A 19,977-nucleotide genomic window follows, 5' to 3' on the forward strand; every position below is an offset into this window, starting at 1 on the left:
ACTATTATTTTAATTTGATTCCTGAAAGACGGGGGACACATCAAAGAAAAATCAAAATCGTTGTTTTTATTTAATTCCGAGCATTTTCATATTTTTTTTAAACATTCTCTGGACATCCACAAATAATTAAAGATCAAAATTAGCCAAATTGGTCCAGCCGTTCTCGAGTTTTAGCGAGACTAACGAACAGCAATTAATTTTTATATATATAAATAATGAAAATGGCCATTGTTTGAGGCTCTTTCACGCCTAAACCACTGATCGTATCGACATGAAACTACCACCATTCGATGAGATATTTATCTTAGATGGTTTATGACCTTATTTTTGGAATTCCAACGTTCCTTCCTTTTAAATAGCACAGAGAAACGGACGGGAACGGCTAGTTGATTAATATATAAGTATAATAATATACGGCACAAATTAATAATTAAACAGGAGCACTGCGTAACATGACTATGTACAAAGATGGCCGTGGCGGAAGACAAAGAACATTAATAACCTTGCCTTTTAGCCCCTTTAATGACAACTACTAAAACACTATGATGATCCTATGTGTAATAATAGTTTTGAGCAGTATATAATAAATAACAATAATTCTTTTTATAGGTACTTGTGGTGTTTTAATGTCTTATACCACTACATACTATAAGAAGATATTGTAATATTTTTCGCGTTGCTTGTAAGTAGTACTAGTATGTATAAGTGTTTTTATGAGTGGACTTGATTTAACAATAAATTTCCGTATAATATAGCTATTTTATAAGTAGTTATTAACGTGTTAACGTATTACAAATAGATGAACTCCAGTGACTCCGTACGACAATGTATGACTCATTGTCACGTTCCGCTTGAACCGAGCGTGCAAAATGTTTAATTAATTATTAAAATTACTTAGAGTCTAATGCTCACCGAGATGTTACAACATTAATGAAGTTTCCTAAGGAAATATCCAAAATAAAAATAAAATAAATGTACAAAATATCACCAGCAGAAAGTATTAAGAATAGAATTACACGTAATAATAGAAAACTTGAATGATACAAAATTAATCACTAAACTGTGTAAGTATTGTAATTTTATTATCAATCTTTTATTATTTTTATTAAATTTTAGTTCACATGGCGAATTTAAATGATAATTATTATCAACTTAATATTATTCAATGGAACTGTCAAAGTATGTTACATACAACATGCAACACGATTTAATAACTTATGTTTGTAAATTAAATATTCATATGATATATTGCATACTATCAGAAACGTGCTTACTACATGATCAAACATTGCTTAAGAATTAAACATTGTTTTTTTTTTTACTTTTTCGTCAGCGTTTAGATCAAAAACTATTCAAATTAACATTAAAATTGAAACTTATGAGTAAAAATATTAAACAGCTTAATAATTAAAATATTGTAGGTAAATATTCTTCACCGACACTTCAAATCCATAAACGATTTTGCAGAATTTTTTTTGAGAAAACTCTGATTGCTGGAGAGTTCAATGCTTATCTGTAAGAGAAAAAAAATTATGGTTATTTTTTCCAGGTAAGTATTTTGTTAATTGTACGTGCGTCATTTAGAAAACTAGCATTTGGTTGAACCATATACAAAAAAAAGCAGTAGGTAATATAGTAAAGCAAGATTGCGTTACTATATGTATAACTTTGGTGGATAGAGCACATGCAACTACCAAGAATAGACGGCAAGCATAAGCGATTTAAATTTTTTTTTTCAATTATTTAAATTGTCATTACATACGAATATGAAAAAATTATTATGGATGATATTAACGATATTCATACCGGAATATTTAACGGACATTTGTGCCGTCACGCCATTGACAGCAAGATAATTAAAGTATCAGAAAATAACTTTCTGCAAATGCCGATATCAAAGCTCCGTTCATGTTGCTTGGTTTTTGCATTTCCGTTAATACTTATTTTCAAAATCCATTCCCAGAGGCAAATACTGTTCTTGAAGATGGTAAAGACAATCTAATTACAGATTGCCATCAAAGATAGACAGCAACAAAATTTGGAAAAATTTGCAGACGTATACGTAGCAATGTCGATAATTCAATTCACAATGAAAAATGTAATTACTGTAATTAATAATACTGCACATAACCTTGAAGCTTACTCTTATCAAACTTCTTCGAAACTACGACTGCTTATCAATGACAACAATCTCTTGAAACATCATGACGGCATAATGCCTTTACTCGAGACTTACAGACAAGAGAAACATCTTTGTCTGTACGGTGTCCAGACACTTGGCCCGTGCGGCCCAGAGGCACGGAGGATGTACAAAGTAAGTATCTTCGCGCCTCAATAGGGCTACTGGAAACCCAAGCGCTGGCAGCTATTTCGATCAACGGATCATCCAACGTGGAAATGCTGCCAGTATTCTTGCTACTGTACTTGGTTTGTACTCGGTAAATTATAGTTTTAATTTAATGTATTCATAGTATTGTAAATATAATTATAAGATTTGTTTTGTTTGGATAAATTTATATTGCATTTTTATTAGCATGAGTTGATTTAAAACTTATTATTAGGTGTACAGTTAATCTTTCAAGTATAAAGTTAACCTACTAGTGCATCCAGATATGTCAAATTACAAACTAGCCAAGTGACAGTAATCTCATTAGTACTCAAAAAGAAAGCATAAATTTAATAATTGGTAAAAAAGGTAAATGGTTTCGACGTATTGTATACCTTTGTTGGTACAGCATTTTGATGTAATGTACAGTAGAACACCTTGCATCTTATAAGACACGTACTGGTAATTTCTTTACTGATAATTTTAAAAAGGATAGGGTGGTAAAGTCTAAACAACTACTGAAGTGGTACGTAAAGAAAGGTCACAGAAAAATTTTGTTTAAGGATGAGATTTTTTTTACAATTGAGCAACATTTTCACAAACAATATGAATTGCTAAAACCAAACGGCACAAAGTGGTAAGACTCACTAAGACCGACATATTTGCGACCCTTGCTGTCTTCAGCAGTCGAAGCAGCCTCAGCATCACTGATATACTTGGACATGAGAAGGAGGCAGAGTGTCAACGCAAGTCGCGTTCCCCACCAGTTCCCTTCCCTGTGCTCAGCCCACCATATTATTCCATCAGAACGCTTGCCATCGCGGTGGGTACATACCATTTGGCTCTAAAACAGCTGGTATATTTAGAGCGGCAATGCCCTGTGGATGACTTTATTGCTGGGGTAACTACTGACGTGGCCTTCCGATTTTAGGCAGGGTAGCTGTGACGCCCTGAATATTACCTGAACGCCACATCGGCATTGATGTGGTTCATTCAATTTTACATCTGATACGCATATTGATAATGTGAAATTGTCAAGTAGTGTTCAAATCGGCGCAGAATGCAACGCTCGTCACCAAAAGTCCGGTTTTTTAAGTAGTGGCCATAAGACGAGCACGCTCTGTTCTGTCAGTAGTTATGATCAAAAGATCATCAATGACTGACGTATTAAGAAGTGCTTCCCATACTTTTTGACACTATAAATCGTCTCAAAAACTTTGAACATTTGTAATATTTAGCTAAGCATTGTTGCTTCTTATATATACATGATTGATATATTTATATGTATATATATATATATATATACATAATTTATTCTAGTAACGAAAGGCTGCGTACTATGAAATTAAGATAGGAATGCTGGTAAGGCAACGCCTGAAATAATACAAGTACCCAAACCACAAAACCATATTGGTAACGAGGCTTGAGACTATGCATGATCTGAAAATGCGCAATTCAAAACGATTACTAAAATATTTTTAAGGAAACTATCAATCATATCAAGTAATTTTGGAAATTTCCATAACAGGCTGGACCTTAAGAGGTATGTAAATTTTGGAACAAATAAACAAAACCAAATAATAAAAAGGCCATTTGAGAATTAATTTTAAGTTATCTGTGTGAAACGTTTTTAATTTATTTAATATGATCGTCTAAGATCGTACATGAAACAGGAAATATTGGAGCTCCAAGAAGGTGTAGTGAATTATTATCTTAAACATTTTAATGTTGGGCGCCAGAGCATTAAATTTATTGGTAAAATCAACCCGTTCTGAAGTATGATAATTTTCGCTGCTTAAGTAATGATATTATTAGTTAATTATTATAATAATTTTCAACATTAACGTTTGCAGAAAGAAATGAGGTTTTCGGATGCCAGGATATTATTATTATTACGCCACCGTCATTAACTTTCTGTTCACTAACAAGAGAACAAATCTACTAAACCTATTGTACTAGCACAATATTCTTACCTAATTGAATTTTTTACTTGTAACTTAGAATGAAATATTTCATGCATCTTCGGAAAGTGTCTATAAGTGATAGTTACTTGTAGTTTCCATATTTCGTGGAGGGGCCGGGTGTTGGTTCCGGTAGCTGTTCGGGCGACGGGTCGGGTGAGCTGGGCGAAGAATATTGTTTTATTTCTTTTGGCTTCTGAAATAAGAGTGTTCGTAATCAACAACATATCTACTGTACTGTATAATATCTCGTATCATCAATGGTGCCAGATAGATCAAAAGCACTCCTTCATTGACTTGTTGAAGTATCAGTTCTTGTCTCGATTTTCACCACCTCTCACTAGATATAGTGACAGTACTGTTTTCAAGCCCGGCCGGGCTCCAGACGCCACGCGGGTGTCATTACTCTGCACCAGATATACACCAAGGACTAACAGACAGATACTGCAGCATACTCACTACAACGGTTTGCTTGCTTGCCTCCAGGGCGCCGGGCTGGGGTCGTCCCTCCACAGCAGATACGGGTACTACTTCCCTTACTTGTACATTCCATCGTATCTGTCGAGTGATAATTCTACTATTAATAACAACGCACAGTGCCGGATTAACCACGTAGCAAGAGTGGCAATTGCTACAGATCTGTTATTCTGATACAAGACTGGTATTTTATTGAAGCTCAATTTGGAGAATTTTTACCGAAGTTTGTACTAACTTCCATTAGTGCAAGAGGTTCGAGGTTGGATTGGTGTTGAAACAGTTGGCCCGTGAGGCCCAGAGGCGCGAGGATGGTCAAAGTAAGTATCTTCGCGCCTCAATAGGGCTACTGGAAACCCAAGCGCTGACAGCTATTTCGATCAACCGATCAGCCTAGCTATCCAACGTGGAAATGCTGCCGATATTCTTGGTACGATTCCCCGTAATGATCATTTTAATTTTATTTAGTCATAGATAGTATTGTAAATATAGTTATAAGTTTTGTTTTGTTTAAATAAACGTAAATAATATACCGTTGTGGTCGTAGAATTAAGAACGATTTCAAGTTCCAGGGACTTTTTCTCTGACTCGTGTCATTTTTAGTTGTGTTCCTTCTTAAAATAAACTTAAAATAAATAAAAATAATTATACGGAAAGATTGTTATGATTATGATCATGAAGTTTAATTAAATAACGTTAAAGTATCAAGATTTCCAAAAACTCATTAAATCATCTGGATGTTGGAACATCAACATCAGCAGTTGGTCATTAAGTGAAAAAAAAAAAGATATAAACATTTTAACAGTCGGATCTCTATATAATATTCTTGATAATATAATGTATGTACTTAGATACATAAGCGATTTGTTTCTGCTTGGTCAGGTCGAATTTTGGGTGATGTATAGGTTTGCTTTTACAAAATGAAAAATTATTATTCACAGTAGATCCTACATTATTTTGTAAATCATGTTATGTTATCGTTATTTTAAGAGTTCAACCTGCAACCACCGACTATAAAGGTATTTTATGTTTCATTTAAACTACAAACTATACTACAAAATTTTTTACCTACAAACATTTTTCAGAACAAAACTTTAACTACATGCATTTTTCACTATTTCACAGAAATGATTCAAGTTTTAAAATTAAGTGTACCGCAATACATCTATAATAGTAATTTATATAATAATTACACAGACACTTATGTAAACATATTTTATTTCCGTCAATGTTGTCTAACTTTACGATTAGCGGTTATTATCAAAACGTACAAGGATTACGTACAAAAACACAAAGATTTTATTCACAGTCAATCAATCATTGATAATAGATATTTAATTTATCGGTGCGATCGATCAGCTCAGGCGAGCGGATTAGAGCGAGGTGGAGGAGTGATGGTGGCGGTGAATCGCGACTATCTGCCTGTGCGCCAAAACTGGCCATGCCCCCCGCGCGCCTCCTCCGGACTGCGTATGGGTTACAATACTGTTGTCTCCAAATAATAACAGCAAAGACAAATCATTGCATATTTGTTGTGTTTACATTCCGCATGGGCCTCTGTACAAAGATACACTTTAAAACTTCTTTGAAATTTGTACTCAATTAATTATAGAATATTCTAATGATATTTTTCTTATAACAGGTGACTTTAACGTAACACATGCTCAGTGGTCTAGCACGGATAATCATAATATGCGTCTTGACAATGGTACCGACTCGAGGTTGGAGCCACTAAATGAGTTTCTATGTTTTACTGGCCTACAACAATTTAATACTAGTTTTAATTCAAATCAGCGGCTGTTAGACCTTATTTTATGCAATAGAAATTGCAGTGTTCTCACCAGCGACTGTCCTATTGTAAACGAAGTGGTACATCATAAAGCGTTACAAATTGAGTTAAACTCAATTCGCCTACTCTCTCTTATACCCGCGCCTACTCTTAAACATTGTTTTTCTACTCGAATTTTGCTGAAATTAATAACGAGTTGTCTAAGATTGATTGGTTTTTGCTATTTTCAAGACGATCATTGGAGGAGTGTATTTTAATTTTTTATGAAATTCTAAATCGTTTGATAGACACGCATGTTCCAAAGCGCCCTCTACGCACATATTCAAATAAGCCTCCCTGGTATACAAAACCCCTCATAAGATTACTGAAAGAAAAGAAAAAGTACCATTAACTATGGAAGACATATGGCAATCCATTAGATTACGACAGTTTTAGATGCATAAGAAAAAGAATTGATAAATTAGAACGTAGATGCTATAAAAATTACATCATCTCCACAGAAAATAAAATTACGTCTAACCCAAAGTTCTTCTGGTCTTATATGAAGTCAATTTCCGCAAGGAGTGGTCTTCCACAAGTTATGTATTATAAAGTTTAACGAACACTTCCACTCTGTATTTGAAAAATCTGGTACCATTGAGCTGCACAATCTTCCACCAGTAAAAAATACAGTTTTTGACATGAATACCATAATTTTAACTAAAGACCTTGTGCATAAATATCTTAAGTCAATCAACATAAATAAGGGAGCCGGTCCTGATTGTATTCATCCAGTTATCATAAACAAATGTTCTCACGAGTTATCTGTTCCTATCACTTTACTATTTGAGAAGTCTCTTCGTGAAGGTTGTGTGCCCTCTATTTGGAAACGTGCGCTTGTTACTCCGATACCGAAAGGAGAAATGAGCTGTGACATTGAGAAGTATCGGCCCATCTCCAAATTATGCCAATTAGGCAAGATATTAGAGAAGATTGTCACCGACCAGCTGTCTGCCGCTGTACGTCGTCATATATCAACATGGTTTTGTAAAAGGTCGCAGTGTTGAAACAAATCTTTTATCGTATACTGAAATTATTTTAGAAGCTTTGGATAATAATTACCAGGTGGATGCCGTGTACACTGATTTTGCCAAAGCATTCGATAAAATTTCTCATGAACGCCTCCTCTTGAAACTTTGGCAACTTGGTATACACGGGGATCTTTTTCGCTGGATAAAGTCGTACATTGAAAATCGGTCGCAGGCAGTTGCAGTGGATGGGTATACCTCTCAGTACAGACTCATTACTTCTGACGTTCCACAAGGATCACATTTAGGACCGTTGTTATTTATATTATACCTTAATGATGTCATAGAAAATGTAAACCGTTCCAATTTACTTTTATATGCCGATGACACAAAAATTTTAAAGTCATCCGCGATATTGGTGACTATGATATCTTACAAAGTGATTTAAGTCATTTCGAGACAGTTTGTAATCAAAATAACCTCTTTTTGAATACCGATAAGTGTTTTGTTATAAGTTTCAGCAGAAAAAGAGAACCCATACAATTTCAATACAAACTCTTTCAAAAAGAACTAGCCCACGTTGATCAAATTCGTGATCTAGGTGTAATTATGGATTCTAAAGTCACTTTTCTACCTCATATAGATAGCATTATAAATAAAGGTTTTAAACAATTAGGTTTCATACTTCGGGTAGGAAAGCCCTTTAAGAGAGCTTTGACGTACAAGGTGCTGTTTAATAGTTTTGTTCGCAGTCATCTCGAGTTTGCTAGTTCTGTTTGGAATCCATTTTTTAATATCTATGCAAATAAAATAGAAATGGTTCAGAAAAATTTTTTAAGAGTTCTCGATTATCGTACAGGTCACATATATATATGGATTATGACACCTCACTGAAAAGGCATGAAATATGTTTATTAAGTTGCCGTCAAAATTGTACTGATATATCAATTATTTTGAAAATTATAAATAATATTATCGATTCCCCACCATTATTGCACTCACTGTCTTTTAGAGTACCTCAACGTCGCGAACGAACTTGCCGGAGCAAGCCTCTTTTTGTAATACCTCGCAGTCGCACAAACTACGCAGAAAACGCATTCATAAGACGTGCTTGCAGGTTGTACAATGATAAGGTATTAATAACATAGATTTATTTAGTGAATCCCTAAGCAGTTTGAAAGAATCTGCTTTGGAGTATCTTTGTGAAAAATAGTAATCTAAGTTATTTTAAAAAGATATGTTGGTTTTCAAAAATGATGTTTATATTAAGTACGTATTTGTTTTATATGAATAAATTATTAATGATGTAGTTTTACAAATGTAAGAAACGGTAGGTCTATAATGTAGGTATGATACTCTTCAAAACTTATGTTAATATTGTTTGCTTTAAATAAAACTATAAAGTAGATTAAAAAAAAACTGTAAATTAGAAACTGTAGGTTAATAATGTATATAGTATGTAACTCTTCAAAACTTATGTCTATAATTAAGAATTTGTGTTATATAAAATAATTAATGATGCAGTTTTTAAAAATCTAGGAAACTGTAGGTCTATACTTTACTAAATATTTCTCAGCTAATATAGTTATAAATGACTGTTTGTTTCTGAATAAAATAAATAAATAAATAAAAAATGATCCTGGAAAATGTACAAAACAAATGTTAAGAACTTAAATTGAGGATTGGTCTCCGCTGCGCTCCAACTAGATTGATTGATTGATTGATTGTTAAACTTTGCTAATAATTGAAAGTAAATTGCCGGGTTGCGTAAAACTTTGTAAAAATAATAGTACAAGTAATAAGAAAGACGATAGTATCACATAACATCCGTAAGTATTATGTATTTTATTAATTATAATTAATAAACTTTTTATATTTTAAATTGTTTTATATTTATGTATTAAACTAACACTGACTAACTGTAAAAGTAATTATGGCAACTCTTTGTTGCAGTATTTAAGGCAAGACTAGGTATAATATGGTATATACGGGCTATTGTTTCTATGTGTATATATCGGAATATACTGCCACTGCTACCCCAACTCCTCCAGAAACCTCGGCAATCTCCTCTCTTGCCTAAAGATTTCCGGGATTGTGTTTTGGGTGCTATGATGTTGAGCCCGGTAAGTGGATACAAGAGGACAATGCAAAGTACAAGAGCTGCCATTTCTTCTGCCACCATGCAGGGCCTGCTCAGTCATCGGTGTGTCAGTCAGTCATACCTACATGAAACAGATAATTATTATAATTCATTCTTTTTATGACTCTGTTTATATCTTTTCCAGTGAGCTGACGTATCTCAAGTGGTTTAAGAATTGGACTTCCCAAGGAGATGCTACGCATTAAAGGGACCCATTCAAAAAGGATGTGTAGCGGGGTCTCGTCTGTACTACACAATAAACAATCTACACACTCTGAAATCTCTGAGGCGTAGCATTGAGAGGTGTTTATTTAATCTGTAGTGCCCCGTTAGTGTCCTGGTTAGAATGCGTAAGTTTTTCCTTCTGAACAAATTTATTATAAAATAATCTAGGGGCGGTCCTTTCATTCCCAATCATTTATGTTATTTTAGGTTCTCTTGCCCCCACGATATAATCTCCAGGGTCAGACCGTATAAATAGTTTCTCAGGACGGTACTTGGAAAAAATGGATATGAATGTTATAGGACCCAGATACACCAGGATTCCAATCGGGGTCTTCTGGTTTCCGGATCGCCCGATTATTATTCCCACCTGAGGTATTATAATCTTATAGACTTATAGATAAAACTATATTTTTTTAAATTGAATCCTATACTAATTTCATTAAAATCATTGGAGCCCTTTTTGAAATTCAGATTATGTATAAGCAAATATTATTGTGTGTAAGAATTGCTCGTTGAAAGTTATAATAATCTTATTGATAAAAGTTTTAAGCTATTAACCGACTCACCCAATGCATACGAAGGAAATCAAGAAAAAAATAATATATAACGCAAGCACTATTATAATTGAACCAAAATTAAAAAGGTTAACGCCATAAAACTACTTAAATCGTATGTATCAATAACAACATTTACTCTATATAAAACACTGGGCGGGAACAATCAAACAAGATCTACCTCGAATAGACATCAAGCACCCTCGCAAGATGATAAAACTCTCACGGTTACGTAAAATAACTCATGTAACAACTGGTCATGACCCTTTTAACAAGGATCTGTTTGATATAGGTGTCACCGACAGTCCATTGTGCAGAGCCTGCACCGAGGCAGAAGACACGGCCACATACATAGAAGACTCTCCTCAAGGTAATGGGTGACACCAGAGGTTTAATAAAGTACCTTGAGGGTTTGGGGCGGCAGATTTAGATGCCGACTCCACGACGCAAAATCTCCTATTTTTCTGCTGTAGACGGCGAGTTGCGCATAGTAAGTAGCCCATGACATAGGTAATAAACTAATAACATTTGCTCATGATACATCATTTCCTGTAAAGGTTTCTGCTAAACGAGTCTGATCGCGTCTAACCTTGATACTATAAAGTGCTTTTAAGAATGATGTTTTTATTTAATCGTTATAGAGTGCATGTATGTAATTGTTTATCTCGTCAAGTGACTTCTCTCGCTCAGCCAGCACCCGCATTCCTTGCAGCGATGTCTCCAATAACAATAATATTATCCAAGTTAACATATCGCAATACGCATACAAACTATAATTTCAACAATATACTTAAGTAACTCGTTTTGGCAAGATTGTAAAAAACTTATGAATTATACCAGCGCAGTACAGCGTCTAACCTTTTTTCGCATTTAAAATAACAAAACATCTGTCTGTTGCATCTGTTTTCTGTTTCTTTACAAGAGACAGAAATAGTATTGTGTAATAAGACAGCTTACAAACATACACATTATTAAACCATAAGTACTACAAAGAATGTTATTATTAATTAGTCGTAGTAAAGAGAACATTTATGTTTAAAGGTATCTTATAGAAGCAAAAATCCACTATATTAACATACATACAAACAAGAGCATATCATACATGTAAACAACATAATACACATACAAATAAGAAAATATACTTACAGAAAAACAAGGACCAGCTCCATGCTCCCCTTGTCCTTGAAGACTTCTCTTCAACCTTTGAGTCTGATTCATGGGCTGCTGGGTTGCATCGGGCGCGACTATCACGTTGGGCCTAAACCGGCAGGGCGGACAGTGCGAGCTAACGACTGACAGCTCGGTGGCCGCACGACTCTTGCACAAGCTCGGGTACCCTAAGTGACACTTGGCACACTCCCGTATCTGTGTACAACCAAGTATACCAGCTAATGGTGAAAAGTAATTTGTGTAGTCACACATAAAAAATTAAGTCAAAGTTAAATAAACTTTATTGCTTAGTTTTGAATTAAGTACTTTTGACTTCAAGCACCCTCGTAAGCTGATAATACTCCCTCGACCAAGGCTCCGTAAAATAACTCGACGAATCACAAAACACATCTGCAATCGTAAAAATATGTCTCTGGCATCTGTTTTCTGTTTCTTTACAAGAGACAGAAATAGTACTGCGTAATACGACAGCTTACAAACATACACATTATTTAACCTAAAAGTACTATAAACAATGTTATTATGAATTATCTGTAGCAATGAGAATATTTACGTTTATAGGTATCTTATAGGAGCAAACCTCCACTATATTAACAAACATACAAACAAGATCATAACATACACACAAACAAGACAATATACTTACAGAAAACCAAGGACTTGCTCCATGCTCTCCTTCTCCTTGAGGACTTCTCTCCAAACTTTGATTTGGAGTTGGTTCCATGTCTAAAACGAAATTTTAATTTTTAAATACTATTATTTAAATACTGGCTCTTATAGTATTACTATTTGAGCATTACGATTTTTATTAATATTGTATACTGAATCTGAATCCCAATTACATAATTATATTTTTTTCATTCGTTTATGTATATTACGCTAAATTATACGTTAAAGTAAAGAATTTAATTAAACACTTTGCAAACTTAATTATTTTTAGACTGTATAATATTAATAATTATGTATCATACATCCAGCCGTTTCCGAGATGTTCCGGAAAATACAATGGAAAAGTATTTTGAAAATTAGGATGGTTGAGAGTTGTTAGAGAGTTATTATATATTACGCGACCCCAGTCTCTGTTGAACGTCTGCTCCATGGGCTGCTGGGATGCACCGTGTTCGACCACCTCGTTGAGCTTCCGTTGGCAGGACGGGCAGTGCCAGTCACCGATCGTGGGCCTGTGGCACAAGGTCGGGTACCAATCGTGACACTTGGCACACTTCAATATCTGTGTACAACCAAGTATACCAGCTGATGGTGAAAACTAATTTGTGTTGCCACATATAAAAAATAAAGTCAATCAAAGTTAATTAAACTTTATAAATTAGGTTTTAACATAGTGCTTTTGAATCGTGAATGAACCTTATGTTGGGTAAAAGTAGTGCTCGTAAGAAGAACATGCAAGAAACTCAACGGTAATTTGCAAATGAGACCTGTTCGTGCTTTATATCAGCTTGGTTATAGACAGTGTCTCAAAGAAAAACCACGTTTTTGCTCTTAATAGTGATTTTCATTATTATTACACTAGAAATAAGGGATTGCTTGTAACTAATTCTAATAGGCTTCATAAGATACATAATAGCTTTAAGATAAATGTACACACTTTTATAATAAAGTCCCAGCCACTGTTCAGGCATTATCCATAAATAAATTTAAATGTTTTATTAAAAAATGGCTCTGTCGTAAGTCCTACTACTCCACAGCTGAATATCTAAGTGATCGGACAGCCTGGGACTAGATTATGATTGTTTTATAGCGATAGAAATGACTGTACAATATTGTATATTTTTATTGAACAGAATGCAAAAAAAAAAGGAATGCTGGGAGAGTTTCTTGCACCACTTCTTCTCTCTCAGAGTGCCATTTGATTCCGAAGCGGTAGCAGTACTAGTATATTAGAAATGACATCAAATATAATTCTAGAGGAATCAATTTTGATAAAATAAATGCCCTTTTTTTGCCTTTTTTTTTCAATCAAATACATTATTTTATAATGGCTGTACTATTATACATAACAAATTAGTTTGTAAGGTGCTGCATACAAAATATGATTCACATTTATTATAAGTGAAGCGAACTAAATGAGTTACGGATCGCTACGGAATATAAAATAAAATAATAATGGATGGGAATATATATATAAAATAATAATAATTCACACAGTGTGAACACGCATACATTTACAAATAGCTTCCATAAGTAGATTTGCATAGGTGTGTCCCTACACTTTACCCTCCCCCCCCCCTTTTTTACAAAAAAACAAAGTTAATAACGAAATGTTAAAAATACATTTTTAGTCGTAACATTTATACACAATTACTACTCGGTAATAATACTGTATAAAAATGCTTATTGAGTGATCATATTGTTACCTTTGTCTTTCGACTTATAAGTAGAAGTATTTCTACTTATATGTAATAGATTATAGTTATTTACTTAACCTACATTTAATTGCAATGCATGCGATATTAATATCTATGCATAAAATAATTAATGATCATGTGTCTACTCTTGCACAACACAAAATATGTAAAATCCGCACATTATTAAATTAATCATTTTTCTATGTTAAACATAAAATGAAATATTGAACCTTTAAAATTATTCTCAAAAACTTAAATATAACACATATAATTAATTGAAATACAATAAAATATAAACATGCATAAATTTAAAACAATGTTATATTATAGCTGATTCTGTTTGAATATTAATCAGCGCGAATCGCACGGGTCGTCGAATTACACGACCGCTCCTTGTTACACTTATTGGTGGCGCAAGCTGAACCGACTTCGACTGAATGTGGAACAATATATTTTCTAACCGGGGATCATCATTTATCATAAACGCTGGTTTTAACCTATCTATTGAAATGCGTGTGACTCGACCTAGAAGTTGAATTTTTAAAACTTTTAGTCCTTGTTCCAAAACTGTATATGGACCATCGTACGTTGGCTTAAGTGATCTATGTACCTCATTTCTAATAAAAACGTGACTATAATGTTGTAAAACCGAATACACGACTATTTTTTGCATTAGTTTTATCTCTCGTTATATATTAAGAGATAGTCTCATGGTTATTACTTACTAAACTAACGGCCGTCTTCCTTTTCCTGGTCGCCATTTGCGGACTTTACTGCCCCAACGGCCATCTGTCCGTCGAACTATGTTCCCTGCCCAGTGCCACCTCTGTTTCGCAATCGTTTGAACTTTGTCGGTTACTCTATCTATCCATAGTTATGTACAATATAGTTACATCACTAGTTATAGTCCAATGCTATCTGTCGATAGGCTATTGAAATGTAAGTAAGCGTAAACTAAGGATAGATAGGTTATTGAAAGACGAAGCCGTATAAGGATCATTGTTTGCCTGGCGAATAACATGATGGTTAAACGATAGTCCATGACGTACTATCGTAGAACTATCATAGAATTCGCCAGGCAAACGTAAAGTTTTACCGAAGGCCAATTATGGGGACTAACACCACTGTCAGTCCGAATCGCTGCTCTTAACCATAACATAACCGTAGGCCACTCTTCAATCGACGACCTATTACTATCAAGTATTCATGCCATTAGGGCTGCCTTTAATGATCTATGCCACCTTTCCACCGCACCATTACATTGTGGGTGGTAAGGCGTCGTACGGCTCTTTTAAAAACCTAAAAACGACATTAACTTTAAAATAAATTTTATTCAAACTGACGTCCTTGATCACTAGTTAAACGAACAGGGCAACAGTACCTAACTATCCAACCTTCATAAATATACTTATCAATATATCTGCAGTAATTTCTTTTACGGGAAATTCCTCGGGCCAGTGTGTACGTCTATCTATAATTGTGAATAAATATCTATATGCCTGTGGAGTTGTCGGCAAGCGACCAACTAAATCCACGTGTATATGCTCGAATCGAGAAACTTCGAGGAATTTCCCAATATCCGAAACAACGTGACGAGAAATTTTTAATCCTTTACATTGAATATGCTTTAGTCCATTTCCCTATATCAACATTCATACCAGGCCAAAAAAATTGTTTTGAGACCATCTTTCGGGTCTTATGTAAACCTGGATGTCTTAAACTATGAACACTATTAAAAGCAATTTTCCTAAAATGTTCGGTTAAATAAGGCCTAATAACATTGCTCGAAACTTCAACAAAAAACTCCTTTTCTACAATTGGGTAAATACATTTTCTTAAACTTAACATTATTGTCGCTATGCCCATGTTGCGTCATACTAATCTAAATCTATGTTTGTCGAAGTCACAGTTGGGTATACAATTGTATCTACACGTGATAAGGTATCGACTACAATAATATTATCTTTACCGCTAATATGCTGTATGGCGACCGTGAATTCACTTATAAAAAGTAATTGTCACTTGTTCTTTGTTTCTTGATCCAAAGGTGAATCGGGGAAATTCGGAAAGTCCAAACGGGTAATAATAGCAGGTTTTTTCTATATTGCAAGGGGCAACACAAATACAATGATAGGCTCTATTAAAGTCGTATTTTGAAGTATTTTCTTATTCGCCAACTAGCTGACCCGGCAAACGTTGTTTTGCCATATAATTTATTTTTAGTGTTCGACGGTTTTTCCCAGACGCATTTCACAAATACAAATACTATGAAAAAGTCTTTTCATTTTTTGGGTTAATATATAGCATATGTATGACACTCACAAAAATTTGGCTTTCCACCAGGAAACCAGAGATAAAGGCCGGCAATGCTCTTGTGATTCCTCTGATGTTGCAAGAGAATGTGGGCGGCATCACTTACAGATAACCAGGTGGCTCGTAGCCTCTTTGGTCCTCCATCTCCATAAAAAAAGATTACCCTCTAGAAAATTGTGATAATGATTTTAAATGAAAGAAAGTTTTTTATTTTTTCGTAAATTTTTCAATGAAGTTATATTATTCTGCTATTCGGGACGCAGGCAGATGTAAGTGTTCGAACAACTATAGTTTGTTAGGATAGATAAGTACGGATGTATGTATACGATGCAAAAGTTATAGGTAGATACTGCAATATACCCCTATGTCCTCCTAAATTATGTTAAACGATGTATTTCAGTCAGCATAAACATGCAGATTTTGCGATTTAGAAACGCGTGAATACAAGTCACGTAGAGTTGGCCGTAGAAAAAACATGGCATGCCCAAATGTATACCTGCTTTTTTTAAGGTTTGACCCTGCAATTTCTTGATAGTCATTTAAAAAGCAATTTAATTGGACCTGCAGGCGCTTAAAATTAATAACTCCACCCGCATGCCCGTCCCACCGCCTGCCACCGGACTGCACAACAAAATCGCGCACTCGATTGTTTATCGTCATCGTCATAACTATTCAAATATTTGTTCAAATAATGTAGTATAGACAAGATATGTCCACTATAAATATCTGTTATGCAAGTGTTATTCTGGCATGTAAGTTATATTACTGTAAAGTTTCAATAAAATACATAAAGTAGATTTCACGTGAAAGAGCAACAAACTACATCCAAACGTCTATACATTCTAACAAACTTTCGTTTTTTTAATATTAGCAGATACTTTTTGGAAAGCCAGAAGGTTGGGCTGAGATTTTCACAGGGTTGTATGATTAAGTTGTATAATTAGTATGTATCGATGTACCTATTTTAGTATGTCTGACCTAAAGGACTTGTCGTTCTCACTCTTTGCCTCAAGTAGATATGACGTCCGTCACACACAATTGATTTGATATGAATGACGCTATGCTGGACAATGTTTTTGTAGTGTTTTAGTTTCCCGCGAGAACCCATCACTAATGTCGTTATGGGATTTGTAAATTTTGTAATACACATTGTTTTACCGGCAATTTAAGGTATCAACTTGTCATATTTTACTAAATAAGGTGCTTAAATTGATGTGTACTAAGCTATATATGAAACTATACATTTTTAACGTTCCCGCGGGAAATCTTTAATTTTACAGGATTAAAAGTATCCAAGATGTTGATTGGCAAAATAAGGTGCAATTTCATTTTTTTTTAATTATGTGCATAAGTTGATGTGCACTAAGCAATATAATTAACTTTAGTTTTTTAACTATCTCACGGGATCTCTTTGATTTTCTGGGATGAAAAGTATTTAAAGTGTTGACCGGCAATAAAAGGTATCAATATGCCAAATCTTACTAAATTAGGGGCATGAGTTGTTGTGCTCTAAGCTATATAAGTTACTTTAGTTTATTAACTATCCCACGGGAACTCTTTAACTTTCTGGGATGAAAGGTATTTAAAGTGTTGACCGACAATATAAGGTATCAACATGCCATATTTTATTAAATTATGTACTGAAGTTGTTGTGTACTATGCTTTATAAGTAACTTTACTTTTTTAACATTCACACGGGAACTCTTTAATTTTCCGGGATGAAAAGTATTTAATATTTTACCAGCAATAGGAGGTATCAACATGCCAAACTTTATTAAATTATGTGCATAAGTTGTAGTGTACTACGCTATATAAGTAGCTTTAGGTTTTTAACTTTCCTAAGGGAACTCTTTAAATTTCCGGGATGAAAAGTATCTAAGATGTTGACCGAGGACGTGAGGTATTTTCATGCAAAATTTCAATTAAATCGGTGGAATAGTTTCAGAGATTAGCCCGTACAAACAGACAGAGAAAGAATAAATTAAAAAAACATCTATTTCCCTTCTTAAATCCCCCTGACTCGGTTTTAATAATTTTCTCTTTGTGCAGAAATTTGATCTCTACAGATTTATTATAAGTATAGTCTATATAGATAACTTAAAACATACACATTAGTAGTTGGATCTATTAATTATTTTAAAAAGCTAAAAGCTTATATAGCGTTTAAAATCCGCGAATATAATGGGCTGTTTAACATCTGTTAAAATAAATTCCCAAAGGTACGGTCTTCTTAAATTAAGATTTAAAAGTAAAGATTTAACGCAATAAGTTGCAATTTCTGCACCGCTAGCAGCTTATAACTTAAAATCTGATTGCGGTTATTCATTAATGGTTTTTGGACACTGGTAAGATAGTTTCAAAACATTGCCACCGGTATCAACTAAAAATCTTAAACTAGAATTTAAATCTGTTACGATAAGACGGCTGCACGGTGTTATGGTACAGACCTCCACCTTTGTCTGTTCCTCCCGCGCTAGTTTTCCGGCTGGGTAGCTGCTGCACTGGGACTGGGGCTTCATTTCCTCGCGCACGGCGGGATGCACTTATGAGCACGGTGTCGGTACCTGAAGTGGTAGCTGCACAACCAGTCGGGTGCACCGGGACGCATCGCTTTGACAGCGACCTTGAAGAGTCCCGAATACTGCGTAACTATGACCTGGGTCGCTGTAGTCTGGATTGGGATCGTTCGATATTTGAGAGACACGCGTTTATTTTCTCCATTTCCGCAGTGAGAGTGGCTACCCCGACGTTCATGACTGGACTTCTTCTGAATAACTTCTGATACTTTACTGGAACGTCATGACGAAAAATCTGGAATCCTTGAGAACACTGTGATCGAAGACTTCCGCTGATGGCATTGATCCAACGTTAGATGTCGTCTATATTCTTCAATTCACTTTTATTAAATAATGTGTTTACTTTTATTATATAATGTGTTCTTTTGAAGGGGTAACCAATGTAGGGTAGGGTCCTATGTAAGTGTAGTCTTCAATAAAAATCCACTATAAAATCTTCGATGCCGAATAATTTTGGTTTACTTATAATAAATCACATTTATTATAAGTAAACCGAACTTATGAGTTACGGACCGCTACTGAATATAAAATAAAATAATATAAACATAAAAACATTAAAAATACTTCAACATAATTACTGAAATAATTCAAATAGTTGTTTAAATGTACACTAATTTATAAGTAATTTTAATTGAATGACAAAAAAAAATGAAATTAATTATTTAAAATAACAATTCCAGACTTCTTGAAACTTTTAAATTACTCATAACCAAAACTTGTTAAAGAAAACTCGTGTGGGTTTTTTTATACGATGCGACTCATATTTCCGCTAATTATAATTTAAAACAACTGGATTAATAAATCCCTATCGATATTAAGTAAGATTACGTATATATTATTAAATAAGTCAAGAAAGATACTATTTACGAAATAAATAAAAATCTGTACTGATAAAGTAAATATGAAATAAGTAATTCCCAATCATATCATGTAAACAATGATTACCTACTATGAACGGTAGAGTGTATCGTATTCTAAAAATAAAGGTATACTTATATGTGAAGGAAAAATAAAGTAAATCGTCTTTTGTAAATTAAATAAAATTGAGTAAGTTATCTAATGAGATGGCTCTGCTT

General features: G+C 34.2%; 1 protein-coding gene across 1 annotated transcript; it reads right to left on the reverse strand.

The window, feature by feature from the left end:
• Positions 1-1,336: 1,336 nt before the first annotated feature.
• LOC126978667 (uncharacterized) lies at positions 1,337-19,115 on the reverse strand. Its single transcript, XM_050827662.1, has 7 exons — positions 18,773-19,115; positions 12,718-12,877; positions 12,293-12,372; positions 11,623-11,841; positions 4,747-4,845; positions 4,377-4,483; positions 1,337-1,513 (listed from the first exon to the last, which is right to left on the reverse strand). The coding sequence occupies exons 1-7, from the start codon at positions 18,842-18,844 to the stop codon at positions 1,510-1,512; spliced, it is 741 nt and encodes a 246-aa protein (XP_050683619.1). The 5' UTR covers positions 18,845-19,115; the 3' UTR covers positions 1,337-1,509.
• Between the last annotated feature and the right edge of the window lie 862 nt (positions 19,116-19,977).

The sequence above is a fragment of the Leptidea sinapis genome, chromosome Z (genome assembly GCF_905404315.1).
Source record: "Leptidea sinapis chromosome Z, ilLepSina1.1, whole genome shotgun sequence".
NCBI classification, from domain to species: Eukaryota; Metazoa; Arthropoda; class Insecta; order Lepidoptera; family Pieridae; genus Leptidea; species Leptidea sinapis.